Raw genomic sequence first — 15,790 nt, 5'->3', positions numbered from 1 at the left:
ATCTTATTGATTATATATCTCGAGACAAAAATATTTGTTTGAGATTCGGTAACCGTATTTTATTGCCTTGCATCGATCATCAGTAGCAATCTTTTAATCTTTTAATCTACATCGAAACTTGATCTTAATGGGCCGACACTTTGGAGACCGGCCCAAAAGGAATGTCCAGGCCCATTTGTTACTATTCTCAACTGGCCCAATTTTACAGCCCGCCACTATTGGGCTTGAGCTGAGCTAGGAAAGGCCCAGACAAAGCCCAAGACAAGGCTGTAGGGTATTTGAGTGTGTGAGGAGAGCTTGGAAGGCACCACAACCAAGTTCTCTCATTCAAGAGATTTTCAGGTTCCTTCTTCACCTTTCCCCCTTTGCTTGCTTTTTGGATGTTTGATTCGGGTATTCATTTTTCTTCCCGGGACGGAAGAATCCCGTAAAATTTCTACTTTAAGGGTAATTTTGAAACATTTACGACATTTTATATGCAAGTGTTCATGTCACAACTTAACATCTTAACGTTGTAGAATAGAACGTTTTCTTCTCAGGAATAGTTCACATGACTACCAATTCAAATATTCATTCCATAGGATTCTTAAAAATGTACGTAAGTTAATCGAGGCACCTTCCAGTATCAATATATGGGTAGTTCGTATTCAAAATCGAGAAATTTTAACGTAGTCAGATTATTCAAATGATGGCAAAACATTAGTTTTATAGTATTAATATGAGATGTATGCAATATCGAGATAATCTTATAATCGCCTGTTCGAACTAAACAAAACGTTTTCTTTCTTCTGTCTCCACAGATACATACGATGCATTCGATTTCGTATCCCATTTCTGATTCGCTTGAAACATGGGAATATTTTTACACTAAAGTTGATTGATTGTTGTTTTCTCCAAAGACTATTCCATGTTTGAAAGAGTGCTTTAAGAGCACAAAAGCCAAAGTCTTAAAGTAAGCGACTTTTTTCTACTTTCTTTTCCCTCATTTTTCAAACCAAATTAAAGTTCATTCAAATATTCATTAAAATTTTATTAAACCTAAAAATTCTCATATTTTTTCATAAAAATTATCAAAACACAATTGATATCTTATCTACTGAACTATGTTTGAATTGGTATAAAATTAAATTAATTTTTATTTTTCTTTTTGGTATTTGCATGCAATTTGACATATAATATATATATATATATATATATATATATATATATATATATATATATGCAAAGCACAAGGAAGACAAAATTACTTAAAACTTTTAAAATTATCACATGCTTGTTTTCTAAGTTTATGACACATTTGTCCTTTTGTCACTATTTTCCATTTAGTTGCTTTTTTTTTCTCATTTCCTAGATTTTATGAACTCATTTAATTTATTTTTTCAATATATATATTTAAAAGAATTATTTTCCTCGAATTAAGAAAAAAAAGGAGAAAACTCAACAAGACTCTATTTCACTGCATTGACCTTAAACTCGCCTTTATCAAAAAAATTATTTGTCGGGTTATCTATTATTTTTATAAAAAAATCCATTAATTTTCAAATCACGAAGAATAAATTTTTTCTGGGTAATTAACCGTGTAGTTTTGCACTTATAATTTTGGTATTTTTTCAAAAATTTCTAAAGATTAGAAGTACTGGATGACGATTGATACATGTCAGTGAAGAATCGAGCAAAAAATTGAAAGCGAAATAAATAATCCATAAATTTAATTATTATCCAATTGTGAAAATAAAAAATTAAAAAAATACGACCAAAACTTTAATTAAGTCTAGTTAAATTTTAATTTGGGGTTTCCGTTTGGAATCAAATTAAAATAATTTAATTTTCCAAAGTGCAATAAAAAATTAAATAAATAAATACTCAACTTGGAGGCAACCAACCAAGAAGATTGAAGCATGTGGGTATCAATATTTTTCAAACTTAGAAAATATAAATAAAAATTGCATTATTTATTACCTACAAATATATATATATATATATATCCTATAACCTATCAGCTCCCCCACTACTATCCTTCCATTTAATTAAATTATCCCAATTAAAATTAATTATTTTATTTTGGTATAGTTGGAATAATATAATTTTATTTAAAATTAATCATGAGAGTGTAAGAATAGCTTAATTAAAACAATAATATTTGTTAAATTCAACACATAAAAGCCTACTTTCTCTTTACAATTATTTTCTTTTTCTTTTTATAATTCAAATTTTCAACCCTCGTGTATAGTCAAATACATAATAATCTTAAAAGTATGATAGCTTCGGTAACATCTCTATTTTCGAGTTGGTCTTACTGACCCAACAAAAAAAAAAACATAACGAGTCAATCTAACTTTTATAGTTTGGATTGGATTGTAATTCATTTTCAGATGGGTTTGGTTGATTTGATCTATAAAAGGTCACAAACCGACCGAAATTTTCAATTTTTCAAAATTGCATGTTCCATTAGATAGTTCAAGATGGTCGATTTCTCAAGTCTTATGAACGCTCTTAACGTTAAGTTATCAAGTTTTCAGATCGAACTATAAACGAGAAAAGAACTAATTATAAACCTTAAAACTCCCCGAATTCACATACAATAAGTTAAAATGATGATGAAACAAAAAAAAATTGAGAAATTTATGATCCCAACACCAAATTTAGATTATAATATATGAAGGCTTTGGATCTTCATCTTTTGGGATCTTCGAAGCGATGGAGAAGAAGGAAAGAAAGGGAAGCAAATCATTAAATATTATGACTGACGAACCCCATATGAACGCTTTGCTCATCTTTCCTTTGGTGGGTGAGAAGAAAATGGCGGTATCTCTCACAACATGGAGACAGGACAAACAATTCCTTCCCAACAATCCTTTATTTTTCTGCCCTTTTCAGACCAACGTAGAAGAAGAACCACCCACAGCCCCTCTCTTCCTCGTACAACCTCGAGCTCTGGTCCTTTTGCACAATTTCCACAGATAAGTTCTTCTTCTTCCCCAAGTATTGACTTGATCGGACGCCATTCAAGCTCAGTGTTGTCTTGTTCTTCCATGGATTTCAAAATTAGTCAATACCCATTGTTGCTGAGCTCTATTTGATGTCGTTTCGCTTAGAAACTTCCACTTTCTGTGTGTTTTTGTGTGTTTTTGCGTTGTTTTCTTCATATTTGATTGATTTTCTCAACTGGGTCGAAGCTTGATTCTGAAATTCGTGATGGGTTCTTCAAATTTTGGTGGTTTAATCTGTTTTTTGAGCTGGTTTTATCTGTTCATCTTGATTCAATGTGGAGTATCCTTAGCAAGTACTAGGAGTTTTGGGAACATTTCTCCAGGGTTTCAAGGCTCTCAGATGAACTGGATTGATAACGATGGCTTGTTTCTTATGTCCAATAACTCTAAATTTGGGTTTGGATTTGTGACTACTCAAGATGTTACAAGGTTTTCACTGGCTATCATCCACACAGGCAGCTTACGAGTTGTTTGGTCGGCCAATAGGGCCTCCCCTGTTCTTAATTCTGATAAGTTCACATTTGATGAGAAGGGAAATGCAATGTTGATGAAAGGTTCTTTGGTGGTTTGGTCTACAAATTCAAGTGACAAAGGGGTTTCGGCTTTGGAGCTGCAGAACTCGGGGAATTTGGTTTTACGAGCAAACGATAGCGATCGAGGTATCGTTTGGGAGAGTTTTAGCTATCCAACTGATACCCTTTTATCAGGGCAGGATTTTGTTGAAGGAATGAAACTTGTGAGTGATCTTAGCAACAATAACTTGAGCTATTCCCTTGAAATGATATCTGGTGATCTGATTCTATCAGCTGGCTTTCGATCTCCGCAGCCTTACTGGTCGATGGCTAAGGAGAATCGAAAAACCGTTAATCGGAACGGTGGAGCTGTTTCCTCGGCAAATCTTGATTCGAACTCTTGGAGGTTCTATGATCGAAACAATGTCTTGCTCTGGCAATTCATCTTCTCAAATAAAGTGAATGAAAATGGTACTTGGATTGCTGTTTTAGGAGACGATGGCTTTATCTCGTTCTATAATCTTCAAGATTCCGGTGCTGCGTCGAGTATTAGGATACCTGAAGACTCTTGTAGCACACCGGAGCCGTGTGGTTCGTATTTTATATGCTATAGTGGGAACCGATGCCAATGCCCTACTGTTCTTAGCTCGAATCCGAATTGTCAGCCTGGGATTGTGTCTCCTTGTGATCGTTCGAATGGAAGTATTGAGCTTGTAAGTACAGGGTTTAGCCTAAAGTATTTCGCGCTCGGATTCCTACCATCAACTTCGACGACTGATTTAGATGGTTGCAAGGAATCGTGCATGAGCAACTGTTCTTGTCGGGCGTTGTTCTTCGAAAACCGAACAGGGAAGTGTTTCTTGTTGGACGACGTAGGTGGGTTTCAAAATGCAAACGAAAACTATGACTTTGTTTCATACATCAAGATCTTGAACAATGTAGGTAGCAGTGACGACAATGATCGGACTAAAAATGGTGGAATGAACTCGCATATCGTGGCGATCATCGTTGTTTTTACTGTGTTCGTCATTTGTGGTCTAGTTTATTTGGCTTTTTGTTACTACAAGATGAAGAAGAAACCGCCCGGAACTCCTCACGAGACATCCGAGGATGATAACTTCTTGAATGGTTTAACCGGGGCACCGATTCGTTATAGCTATGAGGATCTTCAAAGTGCAACCAATAACTTTTCGATGAAGCTTGGTCAAGGGGGATTTGGGTCGGTATATCAAGGAGCTCTACCGGACGGAACCCGGCTTGCCGTGAAGAAATTGGAGGCGATCGGTCAGGGGAAGAAGGAGTTTCGAGCCGAAGTGAGCATAATCGGTAGCATCCATCATGTTCACTTGGTTAGGCTCAAAGGCTATTGTGCTGAAGGGTCACACAAGCTTCTTGCTTATGAGTACATGGCTAATGGGTCATTGGACAAATGGATATTTAGGAAGAACAAAGAAGATTTTTTGTTAGATTGGAACACAAGGTTCAATATTGCATTAGGAACAGCTAAAGGATTAGCGTACCTACACGAAGATTGCGACGTGAAGATTATTCACTGTGATATCAAACCCGAAAACGTGCTTCTCGATGACAAGTTCCTTGCAAAAGTATCGGACTTCGGGCTTGCAAAGCTAATGACACACGAGCAAAGCCATGTTTTCACGACACTAAGAGGAACTCGAGGGTATTTGGCACCAGAGTGGATCACGAACTACGCTATATCAGAGAAGAGTGATGTTTATAGCTACGGGATGGTGTTGCTCGAGATAGTCGGGGGAAGAAAAAACTTCGACTCGACCGAAACGTCGGAAAAAGGCCATTTCCCATCATATGCTTTTAAAATGCTTGAAGAAGGAAGACTTGAAAACCTCCTTGATCCAAATTTGGTGATAAATGATGGTGATGAGAGAGTTTTTACAGCCATCAAAGTTGCTCTTTGGTGCATACAAGAAGATATGCACCTCAGGCCGCCGATGACTCGAGTAGTCCAAATGCTCGAAGGCCTTTGTGCCGTTCCTCCGCCTCCGACTTCCTCCCCGCTCGGTTCTCGCCTGTTTTCAAGCTTCTTCAAATCAGTCAGTGAGGGAGGAACCTCTTCCGGGCCTTCCGACTGCAACAGCGATGCATATCTTTCGGCGGTGAAGCTATCCGGGCCAAGATGATTTCGGCGTATCGTATCGTTCATTCCACAGATGAGTTCTCTTATACTTCTTACATAACTTCATATTCTTGTAAATTAGTTTTGCTGTTTGTTATGTACATTTTGAGTGCTGATTTTGTATGGTAAATTTATTCTTCCAATACTTTCACGAAACCGTTATTGTCCTCTTTGGACTTCCCCTCAAAGCTTTAAAACACGTCTCGGGAAAGGTTTTCACACCTTTATAAAGGGTGTTTTGTTCTCCTCCCCACCCAATGTGGGATTCTCACAATCCACCCCCTTCGGGACCCAGCATCCTTACTGGCACACCGCCTCGTGTCTACCCCCTTCGAGGAACAACCTCCTCGTTGGCTCATCGTCCGGTGTCTGGCTCTGATACCATTTGTAACGGCCCAGGCCCACCGCTAGCAGATATTGTCCTCTTTGGACTTTCCCTTTTGGGCTTCCCCTCAAGGCTTTAAAATGAGTATGCTAGGGAAAGGTTCACACCCTAAAGGGTGTTTCGTTCTCCTCCCCAACCAATGTGGGATTCTCACAATCCACCCCCCTTCGGGACCCAGCGTTCTTATTGGCACACCGCCTCGTGTCTACCCTCTTTAGACTTGTTGGCCCATCGTCCGGCGTCTAACTCTGATACTATTTGTAACTATTTGTAACGGTCCAAGCCCACCACTAGTAGATATTGTCCTTTTTGGACTTTCCCTTTTGGGCTTCCCCCTCAAAGATTTAAAACGCGTATGCTAGGGAAATGTTTTCACACCCTTATAAAGGGTGTTTCGTTCTCCTCCCCAACCGACGTGGGATTCTCACACTCAACTTCTTCAAAACTCCGAAACTGACTCATCATGATCTCGTTGTCGTCATCGTTCTTGTTGTCGTTGTCGTATTTTGCTATATGATATGATAGGAAAAGGGAAGAGAGAGATGAAAATTTGGGGAGAAAATGTAGACAAGAAGCATTTGGAATAAAGGGATTTGAACAATGATGTGTGTCCAAAAATGTAAGCTCATGGGTCACTCGCTCCTTGAAATCCCCACCTTTTTTTTTCCCCTTTTTTCCATTCATATCCTCACTCGTTCGGCCTTTTGTCTTCATCTCCCACTTTCGGAGAGAACGGAACGAAACATTCCTTATAAGGATGTAGAAACTTCTCTATAGCTGACACGTTTTAAAATTGTAAAGCTGACAGCGGTACGTAACGAGTCCTAATGGATAATATCTGCTAGCAGTGAGCTTGAGCTATTATAAATGGTATGAGAGTCATATACTCTACAACATGGTCACGTTACGTGTTTCTTGCTTCTAAGAATGAAACTATCTCCACAGATCAACACAGACTCTTTTAGGTAAAGACGTTTTTTTGGGTACTACTTAACTAAAGACGTTTTTTTAGCTCAACAACATGTTCGTCCTTGAAGTACTCTCAAGTTGGCTATTAAAAGAGATTTAAATCCTTCGTTTTATTATTTATCTCATCAATCATTATCGAAATAAACATATACATGATTAGAAAGTAACGAGTCGTTATAGTGTCGAGTTTCTTAATAGATGAAGGGTCGTTTCCAAATAGGATGAAGCGGAATTGAGATGAGAAGTGGGGGACCTCAATGGCAGGGGTCCAACGTGGCATTGAGTACCACGTGTAGGGAAATGATTGGGTGAGGGAAGAAGAGAAAGTGGGGACCAGCAAAGAAAAGGGAAAGTTGGTTGGAATGTCCGGAGAGAAGGAAGAGTAGAGTGTAAGAAGGAGAAGAGGATAGAGAACATGCAGCGGTCGGAATGCACGCGCCTGTGTCGCGTGGTGCCACCTAGCAGGCAATGGCCTCACGTGTCTCTCTCCCCCCTTGTCACGTGACTTTCCGGGGATTGTTTGGACTTGGCCTTACACTATCCTTATCCTCATTCTGGATAGGGATAACATTCACCCGCTCTACAAACATCCCATTCCCCATTTATTTCCCCATATACCAAAACCCTAATTTTTTTCTTTTTTTATTTCTTAAAGTGAAATATATTTAATAAATGACCAGTTTGAATACATTTTATTTAGTTAAAATAAACGTTCTAAAAATTCGAGATCTGATTGTAAGAGTTCCAGGAGCGGTTTTTGTTTTAACCGGTTTGAATGGCTTATGATTTAGCCTCTGCCTCGTTCTCAAAAAATGGTTGAATAAGACGAGATTAGATAACTATAATCCAGGTACGGGAATGACGAGGTTAGGTATCTATCCCATTTAAATTTTATTTTTTTAAATAATAAAACATAACGAACGTGAGAGGGCTCGAACCTCTGACCCATTAGTCAATGATATATATAATTGGTTTGGAAAAAAAATTACAATAAGGGTAAGATTATAATAGAAGAAATGAAAAAAGCGTGCAAGGATAATTTGGTAATTAGGGAAGTTACGTGGGAGTTAGGAAGCGGAAGTTGCTTTAAAAGCATGGAGGAGGTTGTTTCAAAGTAGGTAATTAGGGTTTAATTACATTCCAATCTAATTAATTTCGTGTCTTTTAATAAACCGCCGTTTCTATTACCACTCAACCAATAATAATTATTAAATTAAATTAAATTAAAACAAAACTCAACAACTCCTTTAACAGCAATATTTGCATTTAAAGAAACAAAAAATAAAAATTATTTTGGAATCAAATAAATATTATAAAAATATATGGATATATAATTAAAAATATTTTTTTTAATTAATAAATTTGAGTTGGATTTGAACCCAAGTTGATATAGTCAGGCTAATTCGACGTTCCTGGCATTTTTTTACAAGGGTGTAGAAACCTCATCCTAACAGACACGTTTTAAAATCGTGAGGTTGACGGCCATACGTAACGGCCCAAAGTAGACAATATTTGTTAGCTTTATTAGCTGTGAACTTAGACAGTTACAAATGATATCAGAACCACACGCTTGGCGGCATGCTAGTGAGGACATTGGGTTTCTAAGACGGATAGATTTGTGAGATCTCACGTCGGTTAGAGGGAGAAACGAAAAGAAACTACTTTTGAACAGACACATTTTAGAAATTAAATATATTTTAAAATTGACATAAAAAAATATAGAAATTAAATGTGTAATTAATAATAATAATCTATTTTGTTTATATATTAGTTTCGATAATTAATAATAATATATATTTTTGTTTGTTATACATAATATTTTAATTGTTTAATTTATCCATTAAAATTGAATTTCCTCTGACCAATGAGACCTCCTCAAATAAAAAATTATTTAATTATGAATTCAAATTCAAAATGGAAAATACGAAAATCCATGGCCACCACCGGCGGGAAAAGTGGTGGCTTTTATTGTGAGGTGGGTACGTGATGTGACCAAATTAACCTCAGATGTGAACGTCGAACGAGGATTGCGGTGGGGGCATTTAAGGAAACATAAAATGAGGCGGTCGTAACCTGAGGTGGCGCCCCGAATAATTATGGCGCTTTCTCCTCTTTAACAAATTTAGTCTTAAAAAAATTATATTTATTTATTACGTCACCTTTTTAAATTACAATTTTAATACATTTATATTAATATATTAATTATTATTTTTAAAATTTCAAAATTATTGAATTTCATAACCTTATATATATATATATATATATAATATTATTATATGGTAAGTAAAGAGACAAAGGATTTAGATGATACCTATTGCCTACTATATAATATTTCTAAAGCTATCCAATTTATGAACTATCACTTTATTATTAATTTTTGTTGACTTTATTATCATATTATTTTCATGATCCTAACCATATAAGTTTTCTTTTAAATTATAAATTACAAATAAATAAATAAAAGCATTTAAATTAGCATACCATAAATTAATTTATTTATTAATATACATTTTTAATATATTTACATTCATTATTATACAAAAATAAATGGTTAAAATAAGATCGATAATAAAAATTAAAATCAATCATTGTGTTTGCAGTTAGGGAAATTATTGTAAAAAAAAAACCAGATTGGGAAATATAATTTCAGACAATAACATAATTAATTATTGTTCACTTTTTTTAGGTACTTTTATTTTCCATCATAATTTTATAGGAATGTGTCTATTTTTAATTAATTATTATAAATCTCAATAATTCATTTACTCCCAATTTTATTATTTATTAGGTTTAAGTGAAAATGAAGTTGATTAAATAAATATTTTGGTTTCATAATACGTCAATTTCACTAATAAATAAATTCTATGATACGTCAGTGAATTTTTTCATGTAGCGTTAGATCGTGCAGTTCTTTGCGTGTAATTATAAAGTTGGTCGATGTCGGGTGTTCATCGAAATCATAATGAGATTTGTTTGTATCGTTTTATTAAAAATTAGAAGAGACAAAATTAAATTAATGTAAATTAAAGTTTTGTAACGTTGATTCAAGATGTATCTATTAAGACAGTACGAGGAGTATGAAAGACGGGAAATAAATAAATATTGATAATTTATTTAAAAAATTCCATAAATTTTGTTGAGTACAACGCTCGCTCGAACCTCGAGATAATTTTTGTCATAGCTTGAGACCATTGTTAGTAGATACTGTCTGCTATGGCCTGTTATATATTAGCGTCAGCTTCACAGTTTTGAAACACATTTGTTAAGGAGAGATTTCTACGCTCTTTGTTTCGATCCTCGTTCCACTTTTCTCGGGGGCCAACATCCTCAGTGACACACTAACAGGTGTCTGGCTCGGGTACCATTTGTAATAGCTCATGTTCACCACTAGTAGATATTGTCTGCTATGACTCGTTACGTATTATTATCAGCCTCACAATTTTAAAACACGTCTACTGTGGGGAGATTTTCTCACCCTCATAAAGAATATTTTTAATATAATAGGGTATTTGAAATAATAATAATTAATGAGTTATTTAATATATTTATATACTTTTAAATTCATATTTATTAAAATTTTATATCCAATTTAAAGATTTACGTAATTATTGGAAACAAAAAGAAAATTGTTCAAAAATAATTAAAAAAAAAAAAACAGAAATTCAGTTTTGGGATGATTGGATGAGGGAGAAGAGTGGGGTAGAGCCGTCGGTTAATTAACCGTGTAAAACTTTTTTTTACCCTGAAAAATCGGGTAACTGTAGATATCTTCGTTTTTTTTAACCGTGTATTTTTTATTTTTTATTTACCCTTTTTCTTTTTTCTTTTCCTCCGTCTATTTATTATTATTATTATTTTTAATCTAGTCCATAAATAATTTAAGAAACAAATAAATTTTATTTTCCATTAAAATTCTGTCTTCTCCATCTCTTTGTATTTTCTATCTCTTTCTCTCTCTTTGTTCTTTGATAGAAAGCGGACTTGACCTGGAAATGGATTTGAATGCTACTGCTCTCTCCACTCCCCGCTTCTGAGATTTCCATTTCCCTCTCATTTTCTCTCTTTCAAGTTTCTCCAATTTGTTCTTCCATTGTTGGAATCGCTAGAACTTGTTTTGGATCCGTGGATCTCTGCTCCGGCATTATCTGTTTCTCTTTTGTTGCAGATCCTATCCGCTGGTTCGTCAATCTTGCGCCTCGAATCTAAGCTTCCGCGGTTTTGTTTTTCATGAGGTTCTGATTCGTTTGCGCGGTTTTCGAGGTGAGTGAGTGTGTTGGTGTGGTTTTGTTTTGTTTTGTTTTGTTTGTTTGTATTTGAGCTTGCTGTGGAGGAGGAGGAGATGGAATGGTTGATGGTGGTGATGAATCTTATCGTTTTTGTGTGACTGTGTTTGCGAGAGGAAAGTTTAGTGCATGTTTCTTGTGCTTTCTTTCTTGCTGCCGAGCGGAAAGGTAGATGTCTTTTTTTGTGGCTTATTTTGAGATGGATTGATTTGCCGCATGCTTACTCTACGAATAGATCGACTTGGAATAATGTTTGTCATTTGATATTTATGCTTGAATCTGAATAATGGAATGAGAATGGTGGAATTCTGATTTTGGCATATGTTGCCTCAATCTGCAAATCGGAGGTGTGTGTGACGATGCTTGATTTCTTGATTTCGCTTAGTTGTTTTAGGATAGAACTTCTGTAATGGGATTGATTGATGAGTAAGTGTGGCTTATTAATATTCGGTTTATGGTTAATGCCGAAGTCGTGGGAAAATTTGTTTAAATCATTGCCTAAGTCTTTGTGCACGGTTTCTTTGGGAAGAAAGGTTTGACGGTTTTCAAACCACCCTCCACCACGTGTCTTAGTTCTACAAATGTGTTGCTCTTTAAATAATTTTGGAACGAACTTGCTGTTTGTGAAAATTCTTTTTATTCAGACATGCTTTTCGGTTCTCGTATAAATTATGAAGACTATGAAATGGGTGAACATGTTTCTACGCTTGTCTTTCCATTGATAATTTCAGTAAGTTGAATGTAAATGTATGGCATCGACCTATGAATAGCAAAATTTCTGCAATTGAGAATTCTTTTATGCGTTTAAGACTGTTAATTAGGATGTAATTCTTAATTTATGTTGTGGAGGATATGTCTGAAAATTATTTCGTAGGTCGTAATGGCTTTGGTTGAAAACTTGTGCAATTCTATTTGATGTCTTGTAATGTTTGTTCCTTCTTCTATATGCTATGGGGCATATGTTTCTTTGATCTGTTGTAGTTTACACCTAATGATGGAATCGGAGATCCTTGTACCTGCTGATGGGCTCAAACTGACCCATCAAAATGGGTTTCATGAGAACGTTTCTGCCTCCTCAGAGGAAACTGTTCCTGAAGTTCTTGTGAGCGAGGGCATAAACAAAGATACAGAGGCTACAATGCAGCAAGAAAATATTGAAAATGATCTCAAATTGAGTGGCGGTGCAATTAGTGAATCGACCACGATGGAACTCACGGAGGGATTAAATTCTCCGGCAGAAAGCGATATATCAACCCTTTCTAAGGCAGACTTCTTTGTATAATCTGATTCTTCGGATGAAGTAGTTTATCTTATTTGATTCTAACAGGTGCACTTTCTTCTTTGATTGTGTTTTTTTTAGGAAGGAGAGGAAAAGAATGTTGATCCTCCCAAGCAAGTGAAACCAGAGAGGGGTCAAATCAAGAGCAAGAATGAAAAGTCATCAGGCCCTAAACACATTTCTTCAACTGGGGTGAATAAGAATAAAGATGGAAAGGATGCAGAACATACTGCTGGTCTTTTAAATGGTTCGGGTACAGGTACACCGCATCCACATCCAAAACGGCCTAGTAAGAGTAGATCATTCAATGGCAGGCAAGCTGAAGCGCTGAAGGTAATCGTTTCTGCACATTGTCTTACTGCCTCATCTATGCCACGATATCCGCCCTTCCCTTTGAATTTTTTATTATTTCTTATTCTGCTTAATGATTCCCTTCTCATATTCTTTCCATCTGTTTCAAGCAGCAAGCTGATAAGTCTGATGGTGAAGGCTCCATGTATGTTCTGCTTGCTTTTATGATTTTATTCTCTCTTCTTGGTTGGTTAAAATATTTTCGTTTTGTATCTAATTTGAGATCTATTTTTGTATACACTATGTATGGAAAGAGTTTCTTGGACTCCAAAGAACACTAAGTTGTGACCGATTCTGTGCAGGGAGAGTATGAACCTGAAAACTTCGAAGAAAGGTCATCCTAGTAAATCAGAAGAAGAATCAGAATCTTCTTTGTATCCTTAGTTTCTTATTTACTATTATAGATTTTCCTGAGATAATTAATGTGCTAATATTTTTAGGCATTGCTTCACGTTATTTAGCTTCTTGTTCTTTGTTAGATCCGAGAGTTTATCCTTGAATTGTTTATAGAAGTCCAAGAGCAGGGGATGAAAAACCAAATAGGGTTGGGAGACTTCCTAACTATGGTTTTAGTTTTAGATGCAATGAGCGTGCTGAGAAAAGAAAAGAGGTCTGTTTTTGTATTCATTTCCTTGCACTTCCTTTTGTATTTTACTGGTCGTCTTCTCCAACGATTTCTGTGTTCAAATTTTTATTTTCATATATGACGTGGGACAGTTCTATTCGAAACTTGAGGAAAAGATACAAGCTAAGGAAGTAGAAAAGAACACATTACAGGCAAAATCCAAGGTATCAACGTGTCTATTGTCACTTTAATTTGTTCAACATTTGACGCATGTTACTAGAAAGTCCTTCTGTTACAGGAAACTCAAGAGGCTGAGATTAAAATGCTCAGAAAGAGTTTGAACTTCAAAGCAACTCCCATGCCGAGCTTTTATCAGGAACCACCTCCTCCCAAAGTAGAGTTGAAAAAGGTAACATGTTGCATCTGAAAACGAGATTGAGTTTGGAATTTATTAATATCGGTTTCAAAATTTATTGATTCTCTCATGAACTTGTGGAGACAATTTCTCGTATTTTTGCTGCTTAGTCTGGATCGTAATCATGGCTCTCATGAAGACACTTGCTTAACTTACTGCTGTCCTTTTATAAAATATATACTATAGTGTCGTCCCGGTAGGTCTTTTGCATGCTAGCCGATAGCTGTCAATCACCCTCCATATCATGTGACCGAGGTTCTTAGCGTGACAGTCTTAGATGACGTCATTATAGTTTCGTGGTATCTCTAAAGTTTTCTTGTAGAATAGTGGTTTAGAAGCTCCATTGGCCATTTTGATCTTTTTAATCAATTCTCGAACCCCAATGTCTACCATCGATTTATTTAGTAACTCTTTCTTCCTATACTTATAGTACCCAAAAATGATACATTGGAAGAATCTTTTGGCTCTTCCAATATCAATAGGTTGATTGTTTCGCTCCTATATCTTCCAAAAGGAAAAAAGATCTCTAAGAACTCTTTCTTGGATATGAAAGAGAGTACTTGGGTTCTCCCAATAACTGGGGTTCGTGGTGGTGGAAGAACTAGATCGGAAAAAAGAGATATTCCAGTTATAAGCAAAGGGTAACAAATCAAAGACAAATAGCTAACATAAGCATAACTTAACTCAACTAGTATGATTCAAGAGGTCAGAGTTTGAATCCTTGGCCCCAACATAAGCATAACTCAACTAGCATAATTCAAGAGGTGAGAGTTTCGAATCTTTCACCCCACCCCCCTAGTATGGCTGAAATCAAAACACAATGTTGACAAATGGTTTTTGATGTAGATACCACCTACAAGAGCCAAGTCTCCCAAGCTTGGCCGAAAAAAGAGCCCAACCCCGGCAGAAATTTTAGGCAATGAAGGTGGTGATGTGCGATCAAATCGCTTAAGTCTCGACGAGAATGTGGCTCTGAATAACAACAATTCTAAGGGGGTCTCTCCTCCTGCCCGTTTAGACAAGCCGAAACGTAGGTCTCTTCCTAGACTGCCTTCTGAGAAAACTACAATACCTGGTGCCGCAACAAATGCAGCAGGGAAGTCCTCAGCAACCAAGGTGAAAAGCGTTGAGAAGCCTCCTGCAGTATCTACAAATGGAAAGAAAGAAGAAAAACAGGTCTCAACTGAAGCAATAACAACAACACAGAAGTCTGCGATAGACAATGAGGAAACTGCTCCATTGAATGCAACAAACAAAGAGGTCTCACTCAGCCAGGAGGAGAACGGAGGTGCAACACCGGAGCCGAGTGAAACAGAGAGCCAGACGGACGAAGAGCGGGAGATCGAAGAACAAGATCAGCATCATCAGAGCTCGGGGGAAGACGCTGCAGAGCTGAAGCAGTCATCGAGCATTGTGGCGCCGTGATGGGGATGCCATTTTGGAAATGGGAAAAATGGTATGAGTCCTGAATGAATTATTTTGGCACACTAAGAACTGAAGAGATTTGTCTTTGTGATTGTTATGTATTATGTATTATTATTATTATTATTATTATTATTATTGTTATTATTATTATTATCACTATGTGTTCTGTCCATAAGCAGTAATTAGCGTTGTCCCTCACTTTGTGTGCTTCCTTCCATTAACGGTGTCTGGTTGCGTCACTTAAAGGGATTTGCCATTTGTATGTAACTTTCCTTTTTCTTTTTCTTTTTTTTTTTATCTAATTTATGTTTCTGCCTCTTTTTCATTATAAATAAATATTATTCCCAACTCTGAGAAACCTTTGCAAATCAACGCCTTACAAAAATTATTGAGATATCTAATTTCAATTTGCTATTTTCTTCATTTTTTTTTTTTTTTTTTTTTTTTTTTTTTTTTTTTTT

General features: G+C 36.0%; 3 protein-coding genes across 3 annotated transcripts in view; all 3 read left to right on the top strand.

Annotated features, from left to right (window-relative positions):
* Positions 1-2,701: 2,701 nt before the first annotated feature.
* On the top strand, positions 2,702-5,830 carry LOC111443477 (G-type lectin S-receptor-like serine/threonine-protein kinase SD2-5). The gene has a single exon (XM_023081296.1). The coding sequence runs from the start codon at positions 3,196-3,198 to the stop codon at positions 5,659-5,661; it is 2,466 nt and encodes an 821-aa protein (XP_022937064.1). The 5' UTR covers positions 2,702-3,195; the 3' UTR covers positions 5,662-5,830.
* A 5,087-nt stretch (positions 5,831-10,917) lies between these two features.
* LOC111443119 (protein WVD2-like 5) lies at positions 10,918-15,646 on the top strand. Its single transcript, XM_023080769.1, has 9 exons — positions 10,918-11,271; positions 12,276-12,558; positions 12,655-12,906; positions 13,038-13,069; positions 13,227-13,298; positions 13,435-13,534; positions 13,642-13,713; positions 13,788-13,898; positions 14,751-15,646. The coding sequence occupies exons 2-9, from the start codon at positions 12,286-12,288 to the stop codon at positions 15,327-15,329; spliced, it is 1,491 nt and encodes a 496-aa protein (XP_022936537.1). The 5' UTR covers positions 10,918-11,271; positions 12,276-12,285; the 3' UTR covers positions 15,330-15,646.
* The window catches only part of LOC111443123 (probable carboxylesterase 17), a 17,617-nt gene continuing 15,545 nt past the window's right edge, over positions 13,719-15,790 (top strand). Inside the window, exons 1-2 of the mRNA XM_023080775.1 lie at positions 13,719-13,723; positions 14,458-14,469. The gene's annotated coding sequence lies outside the window, so the exon portion shown is untranslated. The remainder of the gene's footprint in view (positions 13,724-14,457; positions 14,470-15,790) is intronic.

Source organism: Cucurbita moschata, unplaced genomic scaffold, assembly GCF_002738365.1.
Source record: "Cucurbita moschata cultivar Rifu unplaced genomic scaffold, Cmos_1.0 Cmo_Scf00005, whole genome shotgun sequence".
Taxonomy (NCBI): domain Eukaryota; kingdom Viridiplantae; phylum Streptophyta; class Magnoliopsida; order Cucurbitales; family Cucurbitaceae; genus Cucurbita; species Cucurbita moschata.
The sequence above is the reverse complement of the archived record's forward strand: the minus strand, read 5'-3'. Positions and strand labels throughout refer to the sequence as shown.